General features: G+C 44.2%; 1 protein-coding gene across 1 annotated transcript in view; it reads right to left on the bottom strand.

Annotated features, from left to right (window-relative positions):
* Window positions 1–26,383, bottom strand: part of PREX1 (phosphatidylinositol-3,4,5-trisphosphate dependent Rac exchange factor 1) — a 220,634-nt gene that overhangs the window by 20,770 nt on the left and 173,481 nt on the right. The window contains exons 18-26 of the mRNA XM_083446700.1: window positions 20,904–21,052; window positions 20,270–20,355; window positions 18,612–18,748; window positions 15,765–15,927; window positions 13,189–13,376; window positions 6,340–6,501; window positions 4,966–5,176; window positions 3,869–4,145; window positions 3,373–3,576 (exon numbers count right to left, since the gene is read on the bottom strand). Of these exons, the coding sequence (XP_083302826.1) occupies window positions 3,373–3,576; window positions 3,869–4,145; window positions 4,966–5,176; window positions 6,340–6,501; window positions 13,189–13,376; window positions 15,765–15,927; window positions 18,612–18,748; window positions 20,270–20,355; window positions 20,904–21,052 (1,577 nt within the window). The remainder of the gene's footprint in view (window positions 1–3,372; window positions 3,577–3,868; window positions 4,146–4,965; window positions 5,177–6,339; window positions 6,502–13,188; window positions 13,377–15,764; window positions 15,928–18,611; window positions 18,749–20,269; window positions 20,356–20,903; window positions 21,053–26,383) is intronic.

Here is a 26,383-nt window from a genome sequence, read left to right as displayed (position 1 = left end):
AGGGTGGGGATGGCGAGTAAGGGAACCACGTTTGAGGAACTGAAATGCACAAAGCTGTTTTTCAAACACTCTTGACTTTCTACAGCAGTCTAATAGTAAAGTTGTTGAGTATTTGATAGACTCATTTCCATAGTGACAGGAGTAGTCAGGAGATATTTGAACAGCCCTGAGTGCTCACTGGAAGGACAGGTCCTGATGCTGAGGCTCCAATACTTTGGCCACCTCATGAGAAGAGAAGACTCCCTGGAAAAGACCCTGATGTTGGGAAAGACTGAGGGCACAAGGAGAAGGGGACGACAGAGGACAAGATGGTTGGACAGTGTTCTCAAAGCTACCAGCATGAGTTTGACCAAACTGCGGGAGGCAGTGGAAGACAGGTGTGACTGGTGTGTTCTGTTCCATGGGGTCACAAAGAGTAGGACACGACTAAACAACAATTTGAAAAATATATAAATATGCTCCTATATCACCCTAAAAAGGTCTCTTTAAAATAGCATTGCCTGCAGAATGGCTGGGTGGAATTTCTGTTCTACTGTACAGGTGCCTTAGTTCCTTATTGTTGTGATCCACAAAGCACTGAATAAAGAGTATTTGAATTTTACCTCTGGTATTGAATTGAAATCAATTGGGATGAAGAGCCAGTTCAAACTGATTTGTGTTTTTTTTACTACTATGAAATGACTCCCCCCCCCCTCCCACCACCACCATTAATTACCTCATGTTGTTGGTGTGCCTGGCAAGAGGGGGTACTATTGGAGGAAAGCCTTGTGTATCTTGGCCTAAATCCATTTTGCATCCTCTGTATTGCTGGAGCCTAATTTAGCTTATTTGCTCCTTCGATCAGCAATACAGAGGAGTGGGCAACTTCCTTGCATCTTTAGATTCCTGGGTTAGAACAAGTGGACAGGGCACAAGCTATTCTTCACTTGTCAGTTTTCACCTTTGGGGGAGGGAAGGGTATATGAGTCTCGTAATGCCCTCATCCAAGGGCTATGATTTAGGCAGCGAGAAAACCTCTAGCTGGTTGGCAGCCCCTTCAAAAACAGCATTTTCTGTTCTCTCCTTTCCTTCTAATGCATGATCCAGAAATTGTTCCACTTAGGATACAAAACCACAAAGTCCAAAAAAAAAAAGCACATTACTTGAAATCTCTTGTGAGATCTTCAAAACAGCAGAGCTGTGGTTAATTCAGTCTACTTCCATGTGCCTCAGACTGGTGCCTGCTGATCTGAGTAATGCAAAAAAATCCTGCTGTAGATGTAATCTTTATAAAGTCCAATTAGTCTGTGTTTTCTGTGGATTGTGTGTTTGTACACATAAGACAACAAGTTAACAGTTCTGCAAACAACAGCTGCAGAACCAGTCTGAAGCTAACAGGCGTCTACTCCTGAAAAACCCACAAAAGATTCCCTCTTCCCAGCTGCAATGCTTCACTGGATAAAGAGGAAAATTCTTCCCTCTGACCTCACCTGACCTGCCTGATCACTGAGGCCCTGCTGTAAGTTGATCCTGTGACTGACATGTGCACCATGTCAAATTGTTGTGAACTTTGGACTGGATGCACTTAAATTTGTACCGTGCAAGTAATGATTAGGGCCTGTCATATGTGCTCTACTGTACATTTGGGAACAGCCCTAAATATATAAGGAGCAATGATCCATTTGTTAGCAGATTTTAAGCACAGAGTGCTATTTAAAGAGAGAAGGGATTGGTAAGATTTAAAAACACTTGGATTTTAGCTTGTTAAGGCAAAATGAGATTAGAAATAGACCATGGAGAAAAGCAACTGAATTTGTCTGGAGTGATGGAATGTCCTTCCTATGAAGAGGGACAAATTCCTCCTACCCTGCAATACAGATGTACTAAATGGTGAGACGGTATTGCTAGCTAGTAGGTAGCTGTTGCTGTGAACATTCTGTGTCACTGAGGACAGCATTAGTCAAAATGCGACTATTTGGGGTCACTTCAACTCCCCATTGCTTTTCCTTTCATCCTGCATCACTGCACAAAACATTTAACTTTTGTTCAAAAATCTTACTAGTGGTCTCCCATATGGTAAGTTATACCAGAATAAAATGTGGTAATGTACAAACAACCAGCAAAACAGAAGGGCAATATATGGGTCATGATTCTGCTCTGTTATCAAAGTGCAAGAACCCTTTGAATAATAATGTAAGATTGGCAGGTGTCTATATCTATTAGACAAAGGACACAATTTAAAGAAACAAAGGTTAGCTGTGACTAATCTCCTAATTTAGCCATCAGCTGGAATGGATTCACAGACTGTGGCGCAACAAACATTTTTCTTGTGATGAAAAGGCATCATCTTGCATGTAATAAGCAGTTCTAGAAGTGGTGGACTTTGGGCTCTCAAATTTTACTGGTGCCCTGTGCGATGCTAAAATTGCCCCCCCCCCCGCTCCGCTCTACATCATTGTTGCAGCGCCCCCTGCAGTACCAGAGCCCAGTGTGGGTGAACCGATGGGACTACCCTAAAACCACCTCTGCTTCTAGCTTAGTGCATGTTCTCAAATGAATTCATTAACAACTAGAACCTGAAACACAATTCTGTGGCATAGTCACAGAGAACTGCTGCTCAGATCTCTTTGGAAAGGGAAATTTCAGGAGTCGGAAAGAGAAAAAGGGGTGAATTTTCCCCTGCTCCCCAGGGATTTCCCCCCACTGTGCCATATAGTCTGCTGGCCCCAAATTTGAGCATTTCATAGCTATATGGGGCCACTGCCGTTTTGGAGGACGAAAAAAGGGAAACGAATCCTTTTGCTGTGCTGTCCTTCTGAAACATCCATGTACAGAGTAGGTGGTTGTGGGGAGTTTTTAGATCTCATGGCCCACATTCCTTCCACCCAACTCACAATCTCTCTTCTCAAGGATAGTTATAACAAGCTGTCAGGAGCCCCTGGGTCACACACCTGCAACCCTAATCACCCCTCTTTCTATGACCCTTTTCATAATTTGTCAGGGGCTCAGGCAGTACAATTCTTTAGACATTTCTCTTTCTCTCAACTGCCATCATCACCCTGTATGCTCTTGGGATCTTGTTGCCAAGAGGCTTTCTTCTCTGTCTCTGCTCTCTTGCTCTCTATAATTTTTCTTTTATTTTACAAATATACTTCTGTGGGTTCTCCACGGATGCAAAAAACCTTATTTTTGGGTGGTTCTTTTTTCACTTCCTGATAGGTACTCCACTACCCAAGTCTGCTACTAGATTAAGTCATCAAGCAGAAGAACACGAGCATTCTTGATACCACAAGTTTTAACAGCAGTATGTGATTCATTGATGATACATGGATGTATAATCTTCTCAGTATCCAAGGGAAATGGCTTCCGAGCAGTGCGCCTCACTGAACCCACCTGTATGAGTCTCTGTAACTCATTGTATCGTGTCCCGAATCTTCCTGGTCCTCTTCAGACACTTTAAAACAAACCTTCTTCATCCCATGCTCGACTTTGTCAATATCGCTCTCTTCCGAGACCAAGGATGTGGCGGGCATCTCCTCCATGGAGGGAGGCTCACATAATCCTGCTGCCGTGGGTTCAGTAATGGTGGACAAAAGCCTGCAGATGTAGAATGTATCATGGTAAGAAGAAAAACAAGCCAAGGGCTCCAGGAGCCAGAAGTGTAATCTCTGCTATAGATACATGGGAACACCTGTAGGCTGAAGCTCTGTGAACCTCCCCATGCTTTTAAAACCTTAATCGGAGGCTCTGCATAACCCCTGCTCTAAGGCATGCTAAAGCTAAGCCAAGTAGGGTGTTGAGAGTTATAATTCAATCATAACTTTGATTCTCTCCCCCACCCCCCGATTGAGCACAAAGATTTCTAAAGGGAAGACGTTAACCAACTCACTTATTTATCTGAAAGACGTATTGTTTCATTTCTTTAACTGCTACTTCTAGTTTGTTGAAGAGCTGCAAGTAGGAGTCCTGTATTTCCCGATCTTCTTGCTTCAACAGAAAGGTGAGACCTCTCTCCTCCTGAGTAGTTCCTCCGTTCTCTTGGCCATAGCAACCATCATATTGTCCATGTGGGTTGGGGTCCCCATTTTCTGGCGCCAAACATCTCCATGATGGTGCAGCCATGCTGGCTATGCAGTGCTGAGTATATGAGACTGGATTTAAGCTTCCTGTTAAAACATTTAAAAATGCTCGTTACAAAAAGCACTTGTCTTTAAAGCTTCTTTTAAGGAGCAACCTCAAATTCTTTTATATGTTATTTATTGAACTGTTTTCCAAAGGGGGGAAGATGTAAGTGACAGATGGGAAGAAATAAGGAATTACAAAGAATTTCCCTGCCCCAGAAGACCCTTTGTAGTCATCATAGAGAAATCCTTTAAAATTTACCTAAAAGTTAGAACTACGCTTATGAAATTTATTTACTTATCTGGAATTATCAGCAGGCCAATAGCTGTACTCAAGCCTGTCAAATTCTGTAAATACTGGGGCAAGAACAGCAACCATGAGCTAGTCCTAGACCTTTGGCCTTCCTTTCCCTGTTGCCAGTATCTCAGTTGCTTCTTGTATTATCATAAATTGCCTCAAAGCAACATATTGTTTTAGAACAGACACTAGTGGAAGACCACTCTTGTTCAATTGCCCACTTACAGCTGCCAAGCCTTGCAGCCATAACATATTTGCATGGTGAGGGATCTCTTGTTAAGTCTTTCAGGTTTCTTTCCCAGTCAATAAACCATCCCTTCTATACAGAAAAAGGGGGGAATTTGCTTAAGGCTGCTTGGCTGTCATGTGCAGCATGATAGTTATGTTCATCCCCACCCACCCTATTCCCACTATTACGCTGTGTCCTATGACAGAGTCAGATGTTCCCATAAAAACTTCAAAGGGGACCAGGCATCTTAGTAGAAGCATTCTTCTTGAATTTGGTCTTGAACAACAGCTGGGTGTTGCTCCAATGGGTATGCAAAGCTCTTAAGAGATAGTGAGCACCTTGTTCTGGATCTAGGCCGATAATAGAAGGCTTCCGTCCGATGCGAATGCTGAACGACCTAGCCACCGAGGTAGTGTTTTTGGGATACGACACTTCCATGAGGTTAATGTGGCAGTTGGTGGGGCAGAAATCCATGCTGCTCAGAGGGTGAAGTTCCGTTGTGGCTCGTTTGAAGGATGGGCTCACCTTGGTTTTCAACTCATCTGCGAACTAGGGAAAGAAAGAAAAATGTTTCAATGGTACTAGCACACTAATCCACAAACTACTTGCCCCTGGGTTTATGCACTTATAAATAAATCGAACTACCTACCACAGCTACTCCTCTTTTTTTTCTTATTTCCATCACCACCTCCACCCACAGAAGAAAAAAAAATATATTGGTGGCCCTCTTTCCAATAATTCACAGAAAATGTATTTCCTTAATAGCTACATAAATCTATGTATTGCATGCTTCAAGAAGCTCACAGAATCCAGGAGAGACCAGAAATGATGTAGAAATGCTATCCATAATAGCAGGTGAATGCTTACATCCCATAATGTAAACTGGGGCTGTGATCCAAAAGACTGTGCATGAAGCTGTGGGTTCTGGATATGTGCTACTCATTTTTATTTTTATTTTAATTAGAATCATACTAATCAGCTATTTGATGAGAAGGGTAGATAGGATCCCCTTACTCCTGCTTCCTGTCTGATCTGCGGGCATCATATCTTGGCTTTGTAAAATGAGCTGTGTGCATCCAGTCCGAGATGTCAGATTGGAAAGCCTGCTTCTGTGTGAAGAAGGCCCTTAACTGGATATGGTGCAAGTGTTTCACAATCAGACAGTGACATTAGTCTGCAATCTCAATAAAACCAGAAAGCCATCTAAAAGTTTAAAACACATAACGTAATGCGCACCTACACCCAGCCAACCTCCTTAAAAGGGGATTTGAAATCTAAAGGCATATTAATAATAATAATAATAATAATAATAATAATAATAATAATAAATTTATACCCCCGCCCATCTGGCTGGGTTTCCCCAACCACTCCGGGCGGCTTCCAACAAAATATTAAAATACAATAGTCTATTAAACACTAAAAGCTTCCCTAAACAGGGCTGCCTTCAGATGTCTTCTAAAAGTCTGGTAGTTGTTTTTCTCTTTGACATTTGGTGGGAAGGCGTTCCACAGGGCTGCTGCCACTACTGAGAAGGCCCTCTGCCTGGTTCCCTGTAACATGGCTTCTCGCAGTGAGGGAACCGCCAGAAGGCCCTCGGCACTGGACCTCAGTGTCCAGGCAGAACGATGGGGGTGGAGACGCCCCTTCAGGTATACTGGACCGAGGCCGTTTATGCTCCAGTGTCATGATGTCGTTGCGCACAATTATCTCACCTCTTGATAGCTGGCAACCCTTCTGCTGATGCTCTCCAACTTTGTGTCACAAATCTGCCGGCACTCAAATTGCGGCATGGTGACCACAGCATTGCTGAGGGACATAAGCCTTCTGCAGTTCCTCACAAAGAAGCTGTCATCTGTAGCAAAGGCCTCCAAAATCTAAAGCATTAGAAAACAATTACTTTGCTTGGTTGGAACACCAGGCCACAAACCTCTAAGCAGATGAAACATTGGAAATACATCAGCCAGGATCGCACAATTCCAAAGGCAAAAATGACAACTGGGCAGGTAGACACGCTTCCTGGCGTATTTCAAGGGAACACTTTAGAAAGGTACCGTATTTTTTGCTCTATAAGACTCACTTTTTCCCTCCTAAAAAGTAAGGGGAAATGTGTGTGCGTCTTATGGAGCGAATGTAGGCTGCGCAGCTATCCTAGAAGCCAGAACAGCAAGAGGGATTGTTGCTTTCACTGTGCAGCGATCCCTCTTGCTGTTCTGGCTTCTGAGATTCAGAATATTTTTTTTCTTGTTTTTCTCCTCCGAAAACTTGTGGTCTGGTGTGTCTTATAGAGTGAAAAATACGGTAAATTGTAACGCAAGTGGTGATTCAAATTTTGTTCTTTGTTTTTGTGGAACCCTCATTCCACAAAAAGTGAGAGGGAAAGCCTGCTGTTTCTGTGGAAAGTAGACAGATTTCTAAGAATGTTTTGGAACGGCAGCCTTGTTCCACGCCCGGTAAAGCTTTGTTTTGACTATCTGCCTTGACGGGTCCTAAGGGCTCTAAGATGCCTTAAGGCGTTTATTTTAGAAGTCTATGGTTTTATGGATCAGATTATCTTTACTTTTCTCATAAATTTCCAAGAAAACGCGGTAGCTAAAGACTGTTAAAGGGAGCAGGGCTCATTAACAGCACAACCTGCCCTGACCTGCAGTTCTGAGAAATTCCCTCCCTATTTTCTTGCTGATATGAGAGGGAAGAAACGCTGCAGGCAGCTCTCCAATGAAGCTACGAGTGCTGCCAAAAAACAGACAAATATCAGGGACTTCTTGCCTGACAATGACCTAAACGAGATCTGTAGAAATTTCCCTACAGCAAACAGTTATGAGGCTCTTGCTCCCAGTACTACTCATGAGGAGCCTGCCGGCATTGTGGATGGCCCACAACTAGCCTCGAGCCTGTGTATGAAGGAACAGAGGGAACAGACTCTTGAGTCCCTGCAAAAAACTTCACCTGAATTATTCCAGCCACCAGCCCAGTTAAATAAGGACCGTGAGGTACTGGAACTGCTAATTTGCCAGACTGAGCTGATAACACACACCATCACCAACTTATATAAAAGGCTGGATGGGATCGAAAAGAAGCTTGAAAAAGTTTTTGGCTTGTTCTGCTGCCTCCCCTCACTTCCTCAGCCTAACAATACTGTAAACTCTGCTCACCCCTGCCCAAGTGTGCAGGCCAACCTTGCACAAAAACAAGTGAGATGCCTGCCCAACCAAGTACAAAACTTAAGTTTGCAACTCCAGATCAGCAAACTTGCAGTACTGGTGGGAAACCACCCCTTGAACTATAATAAATGGGCGGATAAACACTCGGTCACAAATTCCCTGACCCAACTGCTGGGGCAGACACTTCGCCGCGTAGATATCGCGGACATCACATGGCTGCCTTCTGGACCTTACATGAGACGTATGGTTATTAACTTTAGATCTGCCCATCTCGCTGCAAAGATTCTAAAACTAAGAAACCATACAAGGAAATGGCACATTTATTTCACAAGGGTATTCACTAACCTGACCCGTACACCACTACGCACCAGGACAGGTGCTGTCTGTGACGATGCTGGGCCTGTGCGCCATAAAGAACAAATAGACAGGGGAATGGAGCCGGGGACCCCAAATAAGGGCAAATCTATTACCCCACAGGGAGTGGCAAGCCTGCCCGCAAATGACTTAATTGATTTCCTACACCCCCCGCTTGGTACCTTGGTCTCTACGTGCAACGAGCTTGACATTGGACTACCCAAGCAAGACCAGTCTGAAATGCTCTCGACCTCATATGCCTCGATGCCGGAACTGGAGGCTTCCATTATTCCAAGCCCAATACGCAACCAAGATCCACAGCATTTGTCAATTTTTGACCCACTAACAGTACCGACGCAAGATACAGCTGTTGACCTGCTACCTGTACAGACTAAACGGGTCGGCAAAACCCTTGCTCTCCAAAAACCAGCTGAACATCATATCGGTAATGATGCCATCGAAGATCCTCTGGGCCATATCAACCAACTGGCCCCTCGGTTAAAGCCATCACACTTACCTAGGGTCCAGCGACCTCAAACCTGGAACCACCAAGCAGGGCAGAAAGAGGAGGAGCCCAACTTAGGAGCCTCAAACCACCGGAAAAGAGATTGACTGCCACTATTTCCACCATCACCCTATTTCCACATTCTATCTTGGAATGTGGCGGGATGGCTATCTAAGCAGGGCGATGTCGACCTTCTGGATTTCCTTACAAAATTTCAGATCATATGTCTACAGGAGACGTGGTGTTTAGATCTCCATGCCCCTTCTCTACAGGGATACGAAGCCTTTGTTACCCCCGCGATAAAACCAAATACCCGAGGCCGACCTAGTGGTGGTTTAGTCACTTTTATATCCACTAAGCTAAAGTGCAAGGCCCGGCAACAGCAGTGGGTGAAAAGTAACAATTTACAAATCTTACTTGTTTCTAGCAGGGAAGGAGGAGATTTTCTCTGCTTTAATTTATATATCCCTCCCATAGGCACCCCTCCCCATTCGTTACAAATCTGGGGAGATTTAGAGCTATGTTTGGAGAAGGCTGAACTAGAACTCCCTGGCATGGATATCCTGCTGGCAGGTGATTTCAACGCTAGGATAGGAAATAACATTAATACGTACTGTTCTAAATCTCAGTTCCTGCCAGAGGCAGATTGGTTTATTCCCTGGTCCTCTGACGACAAGGTCTTGAATAAGGCAGGCATTACATTAATGGAGACTGCCTTCAAACATAATTTGTATAATTTGCATGGTACCCATATGGACAGGTCAGGGGGTTTCTTTTCTTTTCTTGGGCCTAGAGGTGCGAGCGTTATTGATTATATCCTGGTCTCCCCAAAACTCTTGGAGAGGTCACAGGGCTTCAGCACTTTCAATAGAATTGAGAGTGATCATCTTCCTATATCAATTTCACTAATTCCCCGTGGTTTGGAGGACCCGCAATACCGCAATCACTGTGCAGACCCACCTCCAACTCTGGCCCTTCGTAGACGTAAATGGAACAGCGACCTGGATTTTAAAATCAAACAACACCTGCATTCATCAGACTTACTGGCCTTGAGAGACCAGTGTATTTTATCTAATTCTGATCCCTTTTCAATATTTCAGCAGGTCTCAGAGTCGCTCTTCCCACTACTTACGAGCTCCAATCCTCCCAAACAACTAAACAACTCGAGGGCCTGGTTCGACAAAGACTGTAGGAATCTAAGATCTTTGCTTAGGAAATTACAAAATAAAGTAAAACAGGAAGGGACCCTGTCCTCAATAGAAAACCTGCACAGGTGGCGCTCTCATTATAAAAACACTCTAAAACTCAAGAAATTCCTATACAGAAAGGAACAATGGGAGGCACTTGACAAAGCGATCAAATTGCGGGACGACAAAAAATTCTGGGAAATTATTGCTCAGGGAGTTTCACCCAAAGGGAAAACTATAATCAACAGTATTTCACCCAACTTATGGTACCAACATTTCTCCCGGCTATATACAGCTCCAAACATTGCTAAACCGAGCCAGTTCCCTTCTCTTAAAAATGATCTATTAATGGGCTGGGATCCTGTTACCGAATTAGAATGTTTACAGCTAATTAAAACACTCAAAAATGGCAAAGCTCCTGGTGAAGATATGATTCCTCCTGAGGTGTTTACATTAAATGCCCAGTGGTGGGCTGCTTTCTTGGCCCAATTTTTTACGGTAATAAATGATACATGCAAAATCCCAGAAAACTGGAAACTGAGCCTGGTAGCCCCCATCTATAAGAAGGGAGACCCCCAAGACCCCTCAAACTATCGCCCCATAAGCCTTCTGGACATTGTGTATAAACTTTACACTCGTTACCTGCTAAATAAACTGGTTGACTGGGCTGACCACTCTAACTTGCTTAATCCGGAGCAGGCAGGGTTTAGAAAGGGCCATAGTACAACAGGCCATTGCTTGGTACTACAGACAATGATAGATAAGTATACAAAGGTACACAAGAGCAAACTTTTTGTGGCTTTTGTAGATCTTACATCTGCTTTTGACTCAATCTGTAGGGACAAATTATGGCAAAAACTATATGAGACGGATATTGATAGACGACTTCTTAATATACTTAGAGAGTTACATTCAGACACCACAGTTAAAATCAGAACCGGGATGTCAGGCAACTATACTGACCCACTGCCACTGGGGAAAGGGGTAAAACAGGGTTGTTTGTTAGCGCCGTTCCTCTTTAATTTCTATATAAATGACATTGTTCAACATATGGCAAAGTATAAGTTAGCAGCTCCCGCCCTGGAAGGCAAACATCTGAATATATTGCTATATGCTGATGACATGGCTGTCATGGCACTTACTCGAAGGGGCCTACACAGCATGCTGGAGGGGCTCGCAGCTTATTGTGCCCAAAACTCTCTAAAGATAAATTATGACAAAACAAAAATTGTGGTGTTTACTAGAGCTCGCCAGACATTCAGATGGTCTTTAGATGAACACGTAATCGAACAGAGACTTTCTTTTAAATATCTTGGTATCACTTTCCAAGCTACATCTAGCTGGCTTGCCCACTTCAAGACTGTAGCCCTCCTAACACGTAGGACAATCGGTGCTCTGCTCAGCTTTTTTTATTTGAGGGGAGGGCAATTGGTGATCCCGGCACTAAAAGCTTTTGTAGGAAAAGTGATTCCCCAGATGCTATACGGAGTAGAACTCTGGGGATGGAATCAGAAGCTGCTAGAACGGCTTGAAATTTTTCAAAATTATTATCTCAAGAGGATTCTAGGCCTTCCTCAAGGAACCCCAGCAGCTCTCTTGAGGGTGGAGGTTGGATTACCCTCTGTGTCTGCCAGGGCCCACTTAAGATTCCTACGATTTTACATCAAACTTGCAAATACCACAAACACCTTATTGGCCAAACAAGCCTTTGTATCTCTTCAAAAGAATACCACTTGGCGTCAAAACCTATCTGAGATCCTGGTTAGATACACCCTACCGGAGTTTAACACCCTCAAACTGTGGAGCCCAGACAAAGTTCGGGAATGGATCCTGGAGAGAGACGCTCTGTTGGATATCACAAAAATTCAGAACCCAGGGTCCTCCCACTGGCTTCCCCGACTGAAAACAGTCAAAACCTGTGCCAATTATTTGGCGAATATCACCAATCCCACCCTTCGGAGAGCCTTCACCATGGCCCGTTTTCAAACCATTCCTACGGCCTACCTGACAGGCAGATATGCAAAAATCCCAGCAGAGCAACGTATATGTCTTTGTCATATGAGAACCCAAGAGGATCTCACACATTACATGTTGTATTGTCCCATCTATTCGGCCTTCAGGGATGCGATGTTACAAACTATTCCCAAATCAATAGTCAACTCTGAGGACCAAGTAAAGTTTTTACTGGTGGACGCTGATCCACGGATTTCTCACGTGGTAGCGGTCTTTGTGGTGAAGGCTATGAAAACTAGGGTACGGTTCCTGGACGAAACGGTGAGGTCCCTCCCATTGTTTTCCTAACCTGTTGCTGTATCTTCTTTCCTGAATGGTGGGGGTTTTTGGGTAGTCTCCTTGCTGGGATAGCATGGCATGAATTTTAGCTTACTTTTATAATCTTATTGTTATCTTTTAACAATGTTTTATGGTATTTTGTGTAAAGGCATGGACCTCACAAATTTAATAATAAACAAACAATAATTCTGTAATTCTGTTTTGGAAGAGGGGGTTGACTAACCATAATGTAGTAATGAGGTGTTGGATGACAGGTTTTTCTCTGGTGTGTCCCCCCTCCCTCCCCGATGTGAAAAAAAAATCTTTGCCAGCTGCAATCTGCAGTAAGTGAGTCTCAACATCTCTGCAGCCATCTGACTATTTTTTGATTTTCTTTAGTTTTACAGTTACATCTTCTTTTCCATACTATATACAATAAATCTATTTGACTTCCGACCCAGCGTTTCTTGACAGTTCTTTATACATGTTATTTGGCTGCATATACACTAGTTCTTCACCCAATTTTCCACAATCTCTTACTTTTATAATGTCAGCTGTTGGTCACAAAGCACCCCACAACCTGGAAGTCATATTTAAGGTCCAATAAATATCCCCCTAGGTACTGCCACTCACTCATTGTCAATTTGTCATCTTGGTTTCTCATTTCAGATGTCATACTGGCAAGCTAGGCATATTCAATTAGTTTGCATATCCGCTGTTCTTTCCCTGGGATTTCTCTTAATTTCCAACATCTTGCATATACTATCCTTGCTGCTGGTTGTTGCATATAAGAATAGGTTGTGGGTTTTCTTAGGCAATTCATTCGCAATTACATATAGAAGAAATGTTTCTGGTTTCTAAGGAAAGGTAAGTTTAAAGATTTTCTTTAACTCATTGTACACCATCTCCCATTAGGTTGTCTCCCATCAGCAGATAGCCCTTTCTCATTGCAACTGGATTTTAATAGACTTCAATATATTATAACACATTTCTATATACATTTGTAACTCTACTGAGCTTCAGGGACAGGGGAAAGTGGATGCCTGGTTGATGCATTAAAGAATAACACTGAATGGTATAAACCTTTGCTGTGAGGCTGAAGGACCCCTTGGGCTCAATGATCTTCTCCAGAACAAAGCTCCTGATCCCAGCAGTGCTGACGTATTCATACACGACGCCATGTTCCAGGTGAACATTGTCCACCGTTAGGCTAATAAGAGGAGTGTCTTCTCTGATGATTAATGGGGAGTCAAAAGTCTGAAGGGCCAATTCTGCAAACCAAAGTTCAGTCATTAGAAGAGCACAGAGATGGAGGAGGAGAAGAAGAAGAAGAGTTTGGATTTGATATCCTGCTTTATCACTACCCGAAGGAGTCTCAAAGTGGCTAACATTCTCCTTTCCCTTCCTCCCCCACAACAAACACTCTGTGAGGTGAGTGGGGCTGAGAGACTTCAAAGAAGTGTGACTGGCCCAAGGTCACCCAGCAGCTGCATGTGGAGGAGCGGAGACACGAACCCGGTTCCCCAGATTATGAGTCTATCACTCTTAACCACTACACCACACGGGCTACACCACAAGAGCACAAGCTGTAGCATATCAAAAATATTCTCAGGATCCCTGAAGCTGCAAAAAAAAACAATTATGCACAGGAGGAGTGAGAACATGCCATAATTAAAAGGCCCTCTTGGCATTTATGAACGCTGCGATCTTACTGAGTTCATTAAAAATAAAAACAAAAACCACTTCATCTCATGGATGTGTCCACTTAGCACAAAGGAGGACTTGACCCTCAGGGTCCCTTCCAACTCTACAACAAATTACAGTCACAGGAAGAGGCTGGGTCATGAAACTACACATCTCAGGTGTCAAAGGCCACCGTAAAGGCGTGTGTATGTATATGAAGTACAACTCCCATAATCTCTGGCCTCATGAAACCTGGGATCTTTTGGAGGTGGATTTTAAAACATTTGGCAGGGACTACAATGCTATCCCTGTTATATGAACACTTATTTGAGAGCGAGTACCACTGAACTCCATGGGGCTCATTTCTGAACAGGCACGATTAGGATTACACTGTCAATCATTCAGCCAAAGCACATGCCATCGCACTGCGAGTCAGCCAAGAGCACACAATGCAAATATGAATATTCAAAAGCTTTTAAAAACGTGATTATCACTGATGAACTTTAAAAGCCCTCCTCGCTTCTGCTCAGTCAACAAAATTACTTGAAATTCTGGCAGTGATGCTTCTGCCAATTATAAGCCATCAAAAGCAATTTTAAAGGTCTTGTAATGTCTTGGGAGAGGGGGCGACACTGACAGGTAGTACTAGACACAACTGGTGGGGCTGACCTCTTAGGATCCTATTGAGCAAACACTCAGTCTCAATTTTAAAGCACGTTTTAATTTCATTCATTATTTTGCTGAAATATGGTGCTATGCAACATCCTATTAAGGTATTAATTTTATTTATATTTGAATCCCACTCCTGCTTGAAGAAATTCAAGGTCTCAACGCTATACCCAGTTTTATCTTCACAATAACCCAGTGAGGAAAGTTCGGCTAAGTAAAGCATACTTCCTTTCAAAGAGAAGGCACATAGGCAAAATATCAAATGGGACTCAGATGTCTTAATACTCTCATCTCTTGCCATCTTGGTCAGTCCCCATGTTGTAGCTTCAGCCAAATATAGCACTGTCAGTAAATAGAATCCCACAATCCCCTTTTCTCAATAACATTCTCATTAAGAATCCCACAGTTTAGCTAGGAGTCAGTCACATCCAATTTGGAGTAACAAGTTGAGAGAAAGACTGAGCTGGCATCCTACGTGGCACAAGGGATACAAGTAATTCAGTAAAATGTAAAATAAAAACATTGCCCAGTGTGATATATGTCAACCACAAGCAAAGGCACTGTGCAATTATGTTGGGTTTGTGGCTTGACATTGCAGCTGCCAAGTCAATTTCCCTATAACACTGCATCCAGGGGCTCAGTGATTTTCTCTAGTGCACAGCTAAAGAGGTCAATAAAAACAGATGTACTGTTTTGGAGACAAAGTTTGTATATATGAAACCAGTGTGAGAGACCACAAAGGAGGAGATGCAGGAATGAAATTCTGCACATAGGCTTTTGCTTGCGGCATCCTGAGTGATCTACCAGATTCCTCACTCACTGACTCACACTTGTATAGCACATAGCAGGAAACTGGCACAGTCCAGGGAAATGCCCAGTCTCCAGTCCCTGTAATAGGCAAGGGTTGAATGGCAACCCTTGAAGACTGTCTGCTGAAGGCAAGAAAAGAACCCCTGTTCCAAATTAAACATCCACAGTGATTCAGGTATAAATTATTGTCTCTGTCACCTTGCCTTAGAAGAAAGGCACATCTACCTCCCATTCTACTGATGCATCATACAAAAATATAAAACTGCATTATAATGAACCAGGTTGTTAGTCTATCTAGCCCAGTACTTCAGATGGCAGTGGCTTTTCAAGGTCTCAGGAAAGTCTTTTATAGACCTACTATTGGAGATCATTTTTAAGAAGGGGGGCCAGGAGGCCTTTTGCATCACCAAGCTATCCCTCCCCCACCCCAACCCCATCAGAGGACAGCTACAGATCACTTCCTAGATCATTTCCCTCATTGGCAGGGAATGTCTTACCTTCGTCTTGCTGGCTGTCATTAAGGGGATCATTTTCCTCGATTGTAAGATCTCCTTTACAAGATTCAGAATGACTTCCATTCAGGTATGAGTTGGAAGCTGACTGCCGAGCTCTGTCCTCTTCAGCGTCTTCATGCGTTCGGTACACCCATTGATAAAAACCCTTCCAAAGAAAGCAGGGATGTCAGAGAGACATTCTCCCAAGTTTCACTGCACATTGGCTTTTGGATGGATTTACAGGTATCAGCAACCTGGTCTGCTCCAGATGTTCTGGACGACCATGGCCAATAATGAGATGAGTATGGCCAATGATGGATGGCCAATGGGGGTGATGATGAACATCAGGCAGATGAGAAGAATGATAAACAGGACCAGGAAATGTGAGAAAGTCTCATTTAAAATATCTGAAATCCATATAGTTGGAGAGAACAGAGCAACCACAACCCCACCAACATAGAGCCAGAATTACTCAAGATCAAACACCCGGTGGAAAAGGAACAGTCTTCACAGCTCTGTGAAAGGCTTACAATATGGGGACCACATGAACCTCCAAGGGGAGGGAGTTCCACAAGCTGGGTGGTACTGCTGATAAGGCCTGGTCCCACATGACTACCGACCATGCCTCATACTGAAGCAGGATGTGAAGCAAAGCCTCAGATGATGATCTTAATAACTGAGCAGATCCATATGGGAAAAGGCAGCCTTTAAGATACTCTGGGCCAAAACTGTAGAGATTCTAACCTGACCTCTCTGTTAGCTTAACAGGGAGAGGCAGTTGTCACAGTTTATTAGCTCCAACAGTTTGCAGCAAAAAAGGAGGCCTGGACTAGTAGAAAGGGTTAAATCCCCACTCCCAACATTCCACAGTCCAGATCCACCTCACCTTCCCTCTGCAACTATTTAAATGCCCCTCCCTCCACCCATGGCTGCTATTCAAATAACAAGTCTGGCTCATTAAGTGCATAGAGGTGCTTAATGCATTGTCTGGTTTGATCCTGACAGTACCATGATATCCCTTTTTAATATAGCTGATGGAGAGAGATCCTTGTGATGGAGGAGAATAGCTGTTTTGCTGACTCCTGCCTCTTCTGTGAGAAACTTTTACTGTTATAAAGTAAAAGCTCCCACTCTATTTATAATGTAAACATATTTGGCATGGGGTGGGGTGGGGGGAGTGGTTCTTAAAATACATTTTGGCAACCTGAAAATTATCTCTCTGTTCTTCAGTCCTTCTTCCAGCCACTTCTTGCATTGTGCAATCACAACATACAATACTCACCGTCGTGCTTCAGATGTAACAGATTAAGCATGTACTACGTTATATTTAAAACAGCTGCACATGTCCATTTCATTTCATTGTGGACGCAAGGTGGAACAGATGTGTGTAGCTGCTTCCAGCATGATGCTGCACACTGATTTTGTTTAAAACAGCAGCAGCATTGAGAAGGTACTACTGAAGGCTGGGATACATTTATTTTCTTTCTTTCTAACACAGTGGTACCTTGGATTAAGTACTTAATTCGTTCTGGAGGTCCGTTCTTAACCTGAAACTGTTCTTAACCTGAAGCACCACTTTAGCTAATGGGGCCTCCTGCTGCCACCACGCCACCGTCATGCGATTTCTGTTCTCATCCTGAAGCAAAGTTCTTAACCCGAGGTACTATTTCTGGGTTAGCGGAGTCTTTAACCTGAAGCATCTGTAACCTGAAGCGTATGTAAACCGAGGTACCACTGTATAGTGTTTTAACTTGGTCATCTTTACAGTAATTCTGTGGGACTATGACTTTACAGATGAGGAACTGAAACAGAGAACTAGAGTGGTCCTGCAAAGCTGTGCCTGAGTAGGGACTGGGACCTGTCTTCCAGATCAGAGTCCACCAGAGTGCAACAAGTAAAGAGGCATTGCATTATCCCCCATCACTCTAAAGAATTTTCCCTCTACTCATCAGTTCCAGTCTTCTATTTGCAGACTGCTTTTTCTTCATCCTGTGGTCCTGATGAAAACTGCCTCCCTCCAATGCTGCTGTTTGCCCCAGAGGGAACCTGATATGGGCAATAGCAGCTGTAGGGGGGGATATATTTTCATTTTGCCTGTAGCATGGAAAAATAGGGGTTAAACCCCCACCACACACAAGACAAATGCCCCACCCCATGCCATAGTCCCAATCTTGAACACTTCCCCCTGTGGCTTCTCTTCAAATAACAAAAGTCAGCGGCATTAAATGCATACAGGTATTTCAGATATCATCTATTTTGGTCCTCAGTGAATACAGATAGGCTTGAGAGGATTGTGCAGAAAAGCCCCAAAATGACATTTTTTGTTGGGATTCCCCAATGTTTGGGAAACACTGGCCTATTGGATAAATTTAGTCTACCCATATTTAGAGCCACAGCACAGTTTTTGGTTTAAGAGGGATGGAAGTGGAGTCAATTGCTAAGAAATATAAAGTGCACTGAATTTTGTGAGAAGAATGTTAGCATTCAAAACCAGCTCTGCATCTAGAGGAGAGAGCTCTGCTTTTAAAACTTGGATACAACAAAAGTCAAGAGATTTTATAAGGGGGGGTGTTCAGGTCTCAGAACCAAATCTAATTTAGTATTTGGTGTTGTCCCTGCTAACTAGACAGAAGCAGCTTTTTGCCACCTGAGCAGGAATATTTGAGGCTAAGATAAATTTGCAAAGTTCTGCTTTCATGTGAATTCTAAGCACCCTCCCTCGTTGATGAGGAGATGTAAGTTCAAAGCACACTTATTCAGCAAAACAGTTGCACAACAGCATGATACAGTGTTTTCTTACCCTCTAGAAGTATTATAAGAAAACAAATACCTCCCTAACTAGTTTCTCACCAGATATTCCTGCTGCCTGTTCCTGTATGCCGCAAAGTGCTCCAGAACCTCAGTGTAATTTTCATTCATCACGTTATTCCCGCTCACTTTCAAGACACACTGCCCTGGGTGAAGGCCCACAGCACTTGCTTCTGATCCTTAAGAGAGGTGGACAGGAGAGGGGTTTAGAAAGCACGGCTACAGAGTAAGCAATAAAATAAACAAGCTATTTCTGGTCAAGTGAGTGGCAGATATGACAGATTTTCTGAAGCAACCCTAGATGGGCCATTGGCTCTTCTCACGTTCTTCTAGTGTAAGCTGTATTATACCGAGTCAGACCTCTCCGGAGTTTCAGGCAAGGAACATTTCCACCCCTAACAAAATATGTCCGGGATTGGACCTGGAACCCTCTTTACTACCCCTGAGCTACAGACCTTTCCCCCAAAAAGGGAGGGAGAAAGGTGAGTTCTTTTACAAATGATCCTACAATCTGTTTAGAAGGCCAATCCTATACCCATTTATCTGAAACTCAATGGGACTTTATTCTGAGTGACCATGCATCAGATTGCACACTGAACTACTTTTTGTTTTAGATTGTCTACATTCAATAAGTTTATACCTTGCCTTTCCTACCAACAGTAGGCAAGCTGGAACCAAATCTAGACCTTCCAATGTTAGCGGCTTTTTCTGGAATGAGGAGTGGAGCAGCTATCCAGACATAGCAGACCAGGCTTCCAGTATTTATACCAGGCATACTGATAAAGAGGCAGCATATTGCCTGCTAATAGTAGGGATCGATGCTGCAGAGATTGCAGAACAGTAGCGATTGACCTCTAGGTGCCTCTGTGTCTGACAAGGCCAGCTCCAGATCTGATGACGGCCTCAGCCAGGTTGACATCAGTGGCCCTCTACGCAGCCATGAGCTTACCCAGCAAATGGGGCTTGAATTCTGGTGCCAATACAAGCCCTGGTAGGATTTTGTTCCACTCTGGAGCTCCCAAGCAGAGCTGATCCCAGCCCAAAATGTGACTTGCAGTTGGTGCTGGATTTGGTGTTGAATGCAAGGTCCAATTTTCGGCAAGAAACTTTGCAGCTTGAATTCAAGCCACAGCTGCACAGCTGACTCTTTCTTTGCAGCTCTGGATTAAACTAAAGCCAAGGCCACAAACAAAGAAAAAAAGTATTGGAAGCAAACCTACAGTTCACTCCCAGTTCTTCCTTTGAAGTGACTGACAGCCCCACCCACCCATCACATGGCCCACGGAGGGTGGGCCAGATGTAGATCCACCCCACCAATCAGGCCCAGTTCCTCATCTCTGATGTGAACTGTTGAATTTAGCACAATCCACTACATAGCATCTTGTTTTAATGTACCTTGTTAACAATTTCTAAAAGGCAATTAGTGTTATCATTAAGACACAGGGCATGATTCATCCTATAGGTCAGTGGCGTAGCATGGGGGGTGCAGGGGGGCACCGGGCGCAACATCTGGGGGTTAGGGTTAGAGGGCGCAAATCCACGGGTTAGGTGGCGCAAATTACTTGCCTTGCCCCGGGTGCTGACAACCCATGCTACGCCACTGCTATAGGTTACTCCTGTTTTCCAAGATACAGCTCAGCTACCTGTATACAGCTCCCCTATTCTGTGTTCACAGCTCATTTCACATCCCCCTTTCTCACCTCTCCCCACAGCATGAACGTATGGTGGTGCTGCTCCCCGAATCTGGAAGGACAGCTTTTCACTGCAATCTGGGATTTTGATAATCCTGTCAAAAATAAAAGGGATGTGGATGACAACAGTCCTGCTTAGTTACATCACTGGTATTCTGTGGACATGTGGTTATTCTTCATCACTTATTAAGTAATGTCTTGGGCTTGGATTCTAAGGGGAATTCTGTGACTATAGGCAAACAAACACAACTCAGCAGTCAGATGGGGGGGGGGGGAATCATAAGATCACATGAGAATAAAACGGTATCGAGCAGCTCTGAAAGCTCTTTCACTCAGAAGCAGGGATGTCACGCTGCAGAGTTTTTCATGACTACTAAATTCATGATATCCTTAATTCAGTATCATTTGTATGCTAAAGTTATTAACTCTGACGCATGAAGGCATACAATGAACATTAACTATAAAAAGAAAGGTATGAGTTTATAATACATGGTTTAATGTCTACGTTTGCTCTCAAGACTGCACTAGAGTGTAGAATTGTAAAATGTTTACATTGCCTTCATTATGATAGGCATTAATATATATAATATCAACTGCTCATAATCAGCTTCCAAGAGCCACCTGGATTTTTCTGGCGACTTACTCTTTTGCCTTGATTGCCACAAGAAGCCGAAGAGGTCTCCGAGAGCAGAAAGACTGGTTCAAGATGGTCTCCACCTCTTGAAATGGGCGCAGGAACACCAGATCCTCATTCATGGAATAAATCTTCCGCCCAACCTGCAATCCAGCCATCTGAAATGACACACAGAAGTTATAAACCACTCCACGCTTATCATTTCATGCTTTATCATTTGAGTAGCATGTGGCAGACGGCATGTGAGATAATGGATTTACAGCTGCGTTCTGGGCAGCCCAGGAGTTCCTTGGAAGCTTATCAAGTTTTCCTACAGGAGAATGTCAGGTGTTTCATTCTGGGCGTGTTCTAGATCACACAAGGTCAACTGCAGAAGAGTACTGTGTGTGTTTTAGGCCACACAAGGTTGGCTTTTTATTTACCTCTGGTACCCCAGATGTTACTGAGCTACAGTTCCCATGAACCCTAACCCATAAAAATATGGTTTTATTAAGCCAGGCGCTGTCTATAAATGTACAGCAGAACCTTTTTTATGAATCAGGATTACTGAATGTCCTTTCAAAGGGTGAGACAAGACCTAAATAAATGCAAGTAATGATCTACAGTGGTTTCTGTATTTCCTCTGCTTTTGCTACTCTTTATAAGCAAGCACAGTTATCTGGATAATGAGATGCTGGCTTTGTGCAAGAGCTATCTATCGATTGGACAAGGGCCAACATGCTTTTGGATACAGCTCAGCGAATTATCAGACATCTGCTTGTCAATTGTTCCTTCAAAGCATGGCAGTAAACATGCCTCCCAATGGAAGAATGCTTTTGTTGTTGCTCTGTCCTGATATGTTGTGGTTGTATCAATCACAAATCAGTTCCATAATTAAAACATGCAGAGATGAAGCATTGCAATAAACACAGAATTATTCTACCATATGGAGAGAGTAGGGAACCTTGTTCAGCCCACGTGGCAAAGGGGTGTGGAGCCAGGGGCAGAAGTGGGTGGAGTAACAGGTGTAACTCTTGCCAAAGTTAGAGGTTTCTACCCAGTTGCACTTATATATTGATCTGGTCAATCAAGAGGCAAGAGCACTTGAGGATGGAGGATTGGGAAGGGTAGCCAAGACAGACGTGAGGGCCAGACAGAGATGTCTAGAGGGCCGCATTTGACTCCCAGGTCTGAGGTTCCCCACCATGGATGTAGGTAGATTTCAAACAGAATTAAAGCAATCTATAGCAGAGGTCACCAACATGGTGCCCATGGGCACACATTTTCCCACCGTGGCCATATCTGATGTCCACAGGGTCCCCTCCCCCATTTCCTATACTGAAATTAGACATTAAACAGGCATTCTGTTGTGGGCAAGAGAATAAGTTGTGCTGCAGTTTCTCTGGTTTGTGAGTGTGATCATGGTCCCAAAAATGGTTAGCAGCCCTTGATCCATGGACAAATGAAAAATAAGCATTTTGCAATTCAGAAAATGCGCACAATTAGATTGTCTCTTTTTGTTATCATTGAAACCGGGACTATTTCTAGGCTTGAAATTTTGTGGGGGCAATGTCTCTTGAAATGAGAGCAACAGAATAACATTAACAAGATGACAGTCAGGACTTCAAAGTCCTATATACTGTAGCTCCATAAGTAGCAGACCTGATTTGAATCATGTCTGAATTTAGGTTTTATTGATTGAGAGCTTTGATTAAAAAAATATTTTTTGATATAGAATAACATCACAGCCAAGCTTGTGGAAGTGACTGATTAGTTTGGGTTAAAGGGATATATTAGCAGCAAGGGGCCATATCTTACCTATTTTCCAAAGAAAGAATCAGGACGCAACATTCCTGCACTGGAGGGGGTGGATTAGATGACCCTTGGGGTCCCTTCCAACTTTACAATTCCATGATTCTATGACATGAGCTGCAGGGTCCAGTTGTGAGTGAGAGGTGCAGGAAATAATGGAACATTGAGCCCTATGCCTCCATGCCCATCACTTTATGTGTGGTGCATATGAATACAGATGTGCAAACATTTTCATGTGCTGTTTTAACAGCAAGCATCAGATATATACAGCATGGCCTATGGAACAAGCAGACTACTTAAAAGGCTCAGTTGTGAATTGCAGTCACTCACATTCTTAAATTTCTATATGGGCCTCAGACACCCAGGGATAATAATACCTATGTTACTGGTTTGCTGTAAAAACTACTAAGTGCTACATAAATGCTGTTATTATATTCTCTGGCACCTGAAGCATGGTCCAGAACAGTTCCAATTCAGATCCATGTAAGAGAACTTCATTTACCCATTGTGTCTGCCTGTCCAACACAATAAGCTAGCGCATTAAGAAAACGGATTGCTTTGGTTAAGCTCTTTGTGGTTTTCCAGATAACTATGAGGCCTGCCAAAGTCCCAGTTTTTAGATTAATCACTTGCATCTGCAGAACCTGCCTGTTGTTGACTTTGGTTATGCAGATGGGAGCAGGCTAGTGTTGCTAAGCAACGGCAGCACAGGGAGACAATACTGCATCTCTGGGTCTTCTTTCTCAAAACCTTTGGGAGGCAGAATGGGGGGAGATGGGATGCTTAATGCACCCCGATAAAGGAGCTGATCGCTGAAGAATTGATGCTTTTGAATTATGGTGTTGGAGGAGACTCTTGAGAGTCCCATGGGCTGCAAGAAGATCAAACCTCTCCATTCTGAAGGAAATCAACCCTGAGTGCTCACTGGAAGGACAGATTGTGAAGCTGAGGCTCCAATACTTTGGCCACCTCATGAGAAGAGAAGACTCCCTGGAAAAGACCCTGATGTTGGGAAAGATTGAGGGCACAAGGAGAAGGGACGACAGAGGACAAGATGGTTGCACAGTGTTTTCAAAGCAACCAACATGAGTTTGACCAAACTGCGGGAGGCAGTGGAAGACAGGAGTGCCTGGCGTGCTCTGGTCCATGGGGTCACGAAGAGTCGGACATGACTAAACAACAACAACAACAAAGGAGCTGCGCACACAGGTGGATACCCAGACTTCACATGCTGCTGCAGTAGCAAGAAGAAGGTCCCCAGTCTACTGAGAAATCCTGACAGGTGAACCGGTCACTCAGCAATGGACCAGCACATATGGAATCATCAGTCTGCAATAAATGCCTAGGAGGAAAGGCTGCAGGTGGATAATTAGCTGGGGGGAATGTCTTGTGCAGGGTTAATTAAGGGGCACAAAGGGGCCGGTACCAGGGCAGGGCTGATAAATGGGTCAGTGGTACATGCCAGGAACTGGTGGCAAAATCCACCTCCAGGGAGGTAAGAGCTGCTCAATTCATTATGTCTCATAGCCAATGGAGACCTGTCACTGGTGCTGCGGATAATCCAATCCAACCAGCACCTTATTACTACTCATTTCCCAAATTGTGCACATCAGGAATAAGGAAGAGTGCCCAGCACTCCCTCGGACAAACTGATAATAGCGCACAGTGCGCTAGGCTATCTCACCTCAGGACAATTGTATTAAGGGGTCGTAGACACACAGTGGCTTTCACCAGTCAATAGCCAAATGTGGTGGTCTTATCCAGCTCAGCTGCACTGAGGGACCATCCTCAGGGTCTGCCCGACATTATTTAGCTCTACCTGAGCTGGAGCAGCAACAATATTCCTAGTACTACTGATTAAGCACAGAATTGGCTTTAAAGAAGAATTTTGTTCCAGATCGGTAGGTAGACCAAACATAATCTACACTACTGCTCACCTGCTTCTTCTTTCCAAAGGACTCAACTCAACATATGAGTTCCTCAAACCCAAAGAACCGAGACAGGACCATATACCATGCTAGAAGGCATGGTATATCCCAGAAATAGGCAAACTCGGCCCTCCAGGTGTTTAGGGACTACAACTTCCATCATCCCTAGCTAACAGGACCAGTGGTCAGGGATGATGGGAATTGTAGTACCAAAACACCTGGAGTTTGCCTATCCTATGGATTTATACATGCTTTCTCTCCTCCTCCTCTTTTTTGGCTGTATTTACCCACTAAGATTTACCTGTGTATCCTGATCAATTCATATCCCTCACCATCTGCTGCCCTAGACAGCTGCCTCTCTTTGCCTAATGTCAGGGCTGGTCCTGAAGTAGGTGGTTGGGCAGACCAAACACCTCAACTTAAAGGAGTGAAGAAAAGCACAGAAACAGGAAGTATGTGGCACAGGAGAAGTCATTCCATCAGATTAGAAGCTTTTAGTTGCCAATGGATCAAGAGGTCAAAGAATCTGGGAAGATGGGGTGCCTACGGTACAAATATGTGAATTCTTCCAGATTCAGAAGGGAAACGGGTAGATGTTACCCAGAACTAACTTAACAAAGCTGAACATATATTAAATCATAGTAGACCTTTAACAGTGGCCAGATGTTTTTTCAGGAAAATAGTATTTGTATAAAAGCCGATTTGTTCCTAAGAAATTTAGAACTGAAGTTGAGAACAAAGAGTTGGCTGATATCAATCTGAGCGCCACTTCCAATGTCACATTTTTGCTCCATGAAGAAGTACATTTGGAAGAACACAAGACACAGTGTCACGAGTGTAAAATCTGCATGGATTTCATTCAAAAAGTCTGTAAACGCTTTTTGCAATCAACTTCTGAGATGTTTCCTGAAAAGCCCTCATCATTGTGAAATAACATTTTACATATTCACTCTTCCATTGCTTAAAAATATTATGGAAGAATATTCCTGGCATGATTAGGAAGAATCAGAGTGACATAGCAAGCGGTAAAGAGATCCTTTGAATGTGTGTTTACCGTATTTTTCGCCCTATAGGACGCACCAAGTTTTTTGGGGGGGAAATAAAGGAAAAAAATTATTTCCCCCCCCCAGGCGCGGGGTTGGGGAAGCCCGAGCTTCCCCCGACCCCAGCCCCCAAACAGGCAGCTCTCTGCAAGCCGTGGGAGCCCAGTGCTGGCTCCCGCTGCTTGCTGAGAGGTCCACGAAGCCTGGACGCGCTGAGCTCAGCGTGGGCAGGCTTCAGCATGCAGGCAACTCTCCGCCAGCAGCGGGAGCGCTCCCGCTGCTTGCGGAGGGGTCCGCGAAGCCTGGACGCGCTGAGCTGAGCGCGCGCAGGCTTCAGCTTGCAGGGAACTCTCCGCCAGCAGCGGGAGCACTCCCGCTGCTAGCGGAGAGGTCCGCGAAGCCTGGACACGCTGAGCTCAGCGTGCGCAGGCTTCAGCTTGCAGGCAACTCTCCGCCAGCAGCGGGAGCGCTCCCGCTGCTTGCGGAGAGGTCCGCGAAGCCTGGACGCGCTGAGCTCAGCGCGCGCAGGCTTCAGCTTGCAGGCAACTCTCCGCCAGCAGCGGGAGCGCTCCCGCTGCTGGCGGAGAGGTCCGCGAAGCCTGGACGTGCTGAGCTCAGCGCGCGCAGGCTTCAGCATGCAGGCAACTCTCCGCCAGCAGCGGGAGCGCTCCCGCTGCTAGCGGAGAGGTCCGCGAAGCCTGGACGTGCTGAGCTCAGCGCGCGCAGG

This window comes from Podarcis tiliguerta (genome assembly GCF_965153285.1).
Source record: "Podarcis tiliguerta genome assembly, chromosome: 6".
In the NCBI taxonomy this organism is placed as follows: domain Eukaryota; kingdom Metazoa; phylum Chordata; class Lepidosauria; order Squamata; family Lacertidae; genus Podarcis; species Podarcis tiliguerta.
Note: the sequence above shows the minus strand (reverse complement) of the source record. Positions and strands in the feature narration are given on the sequence as shown.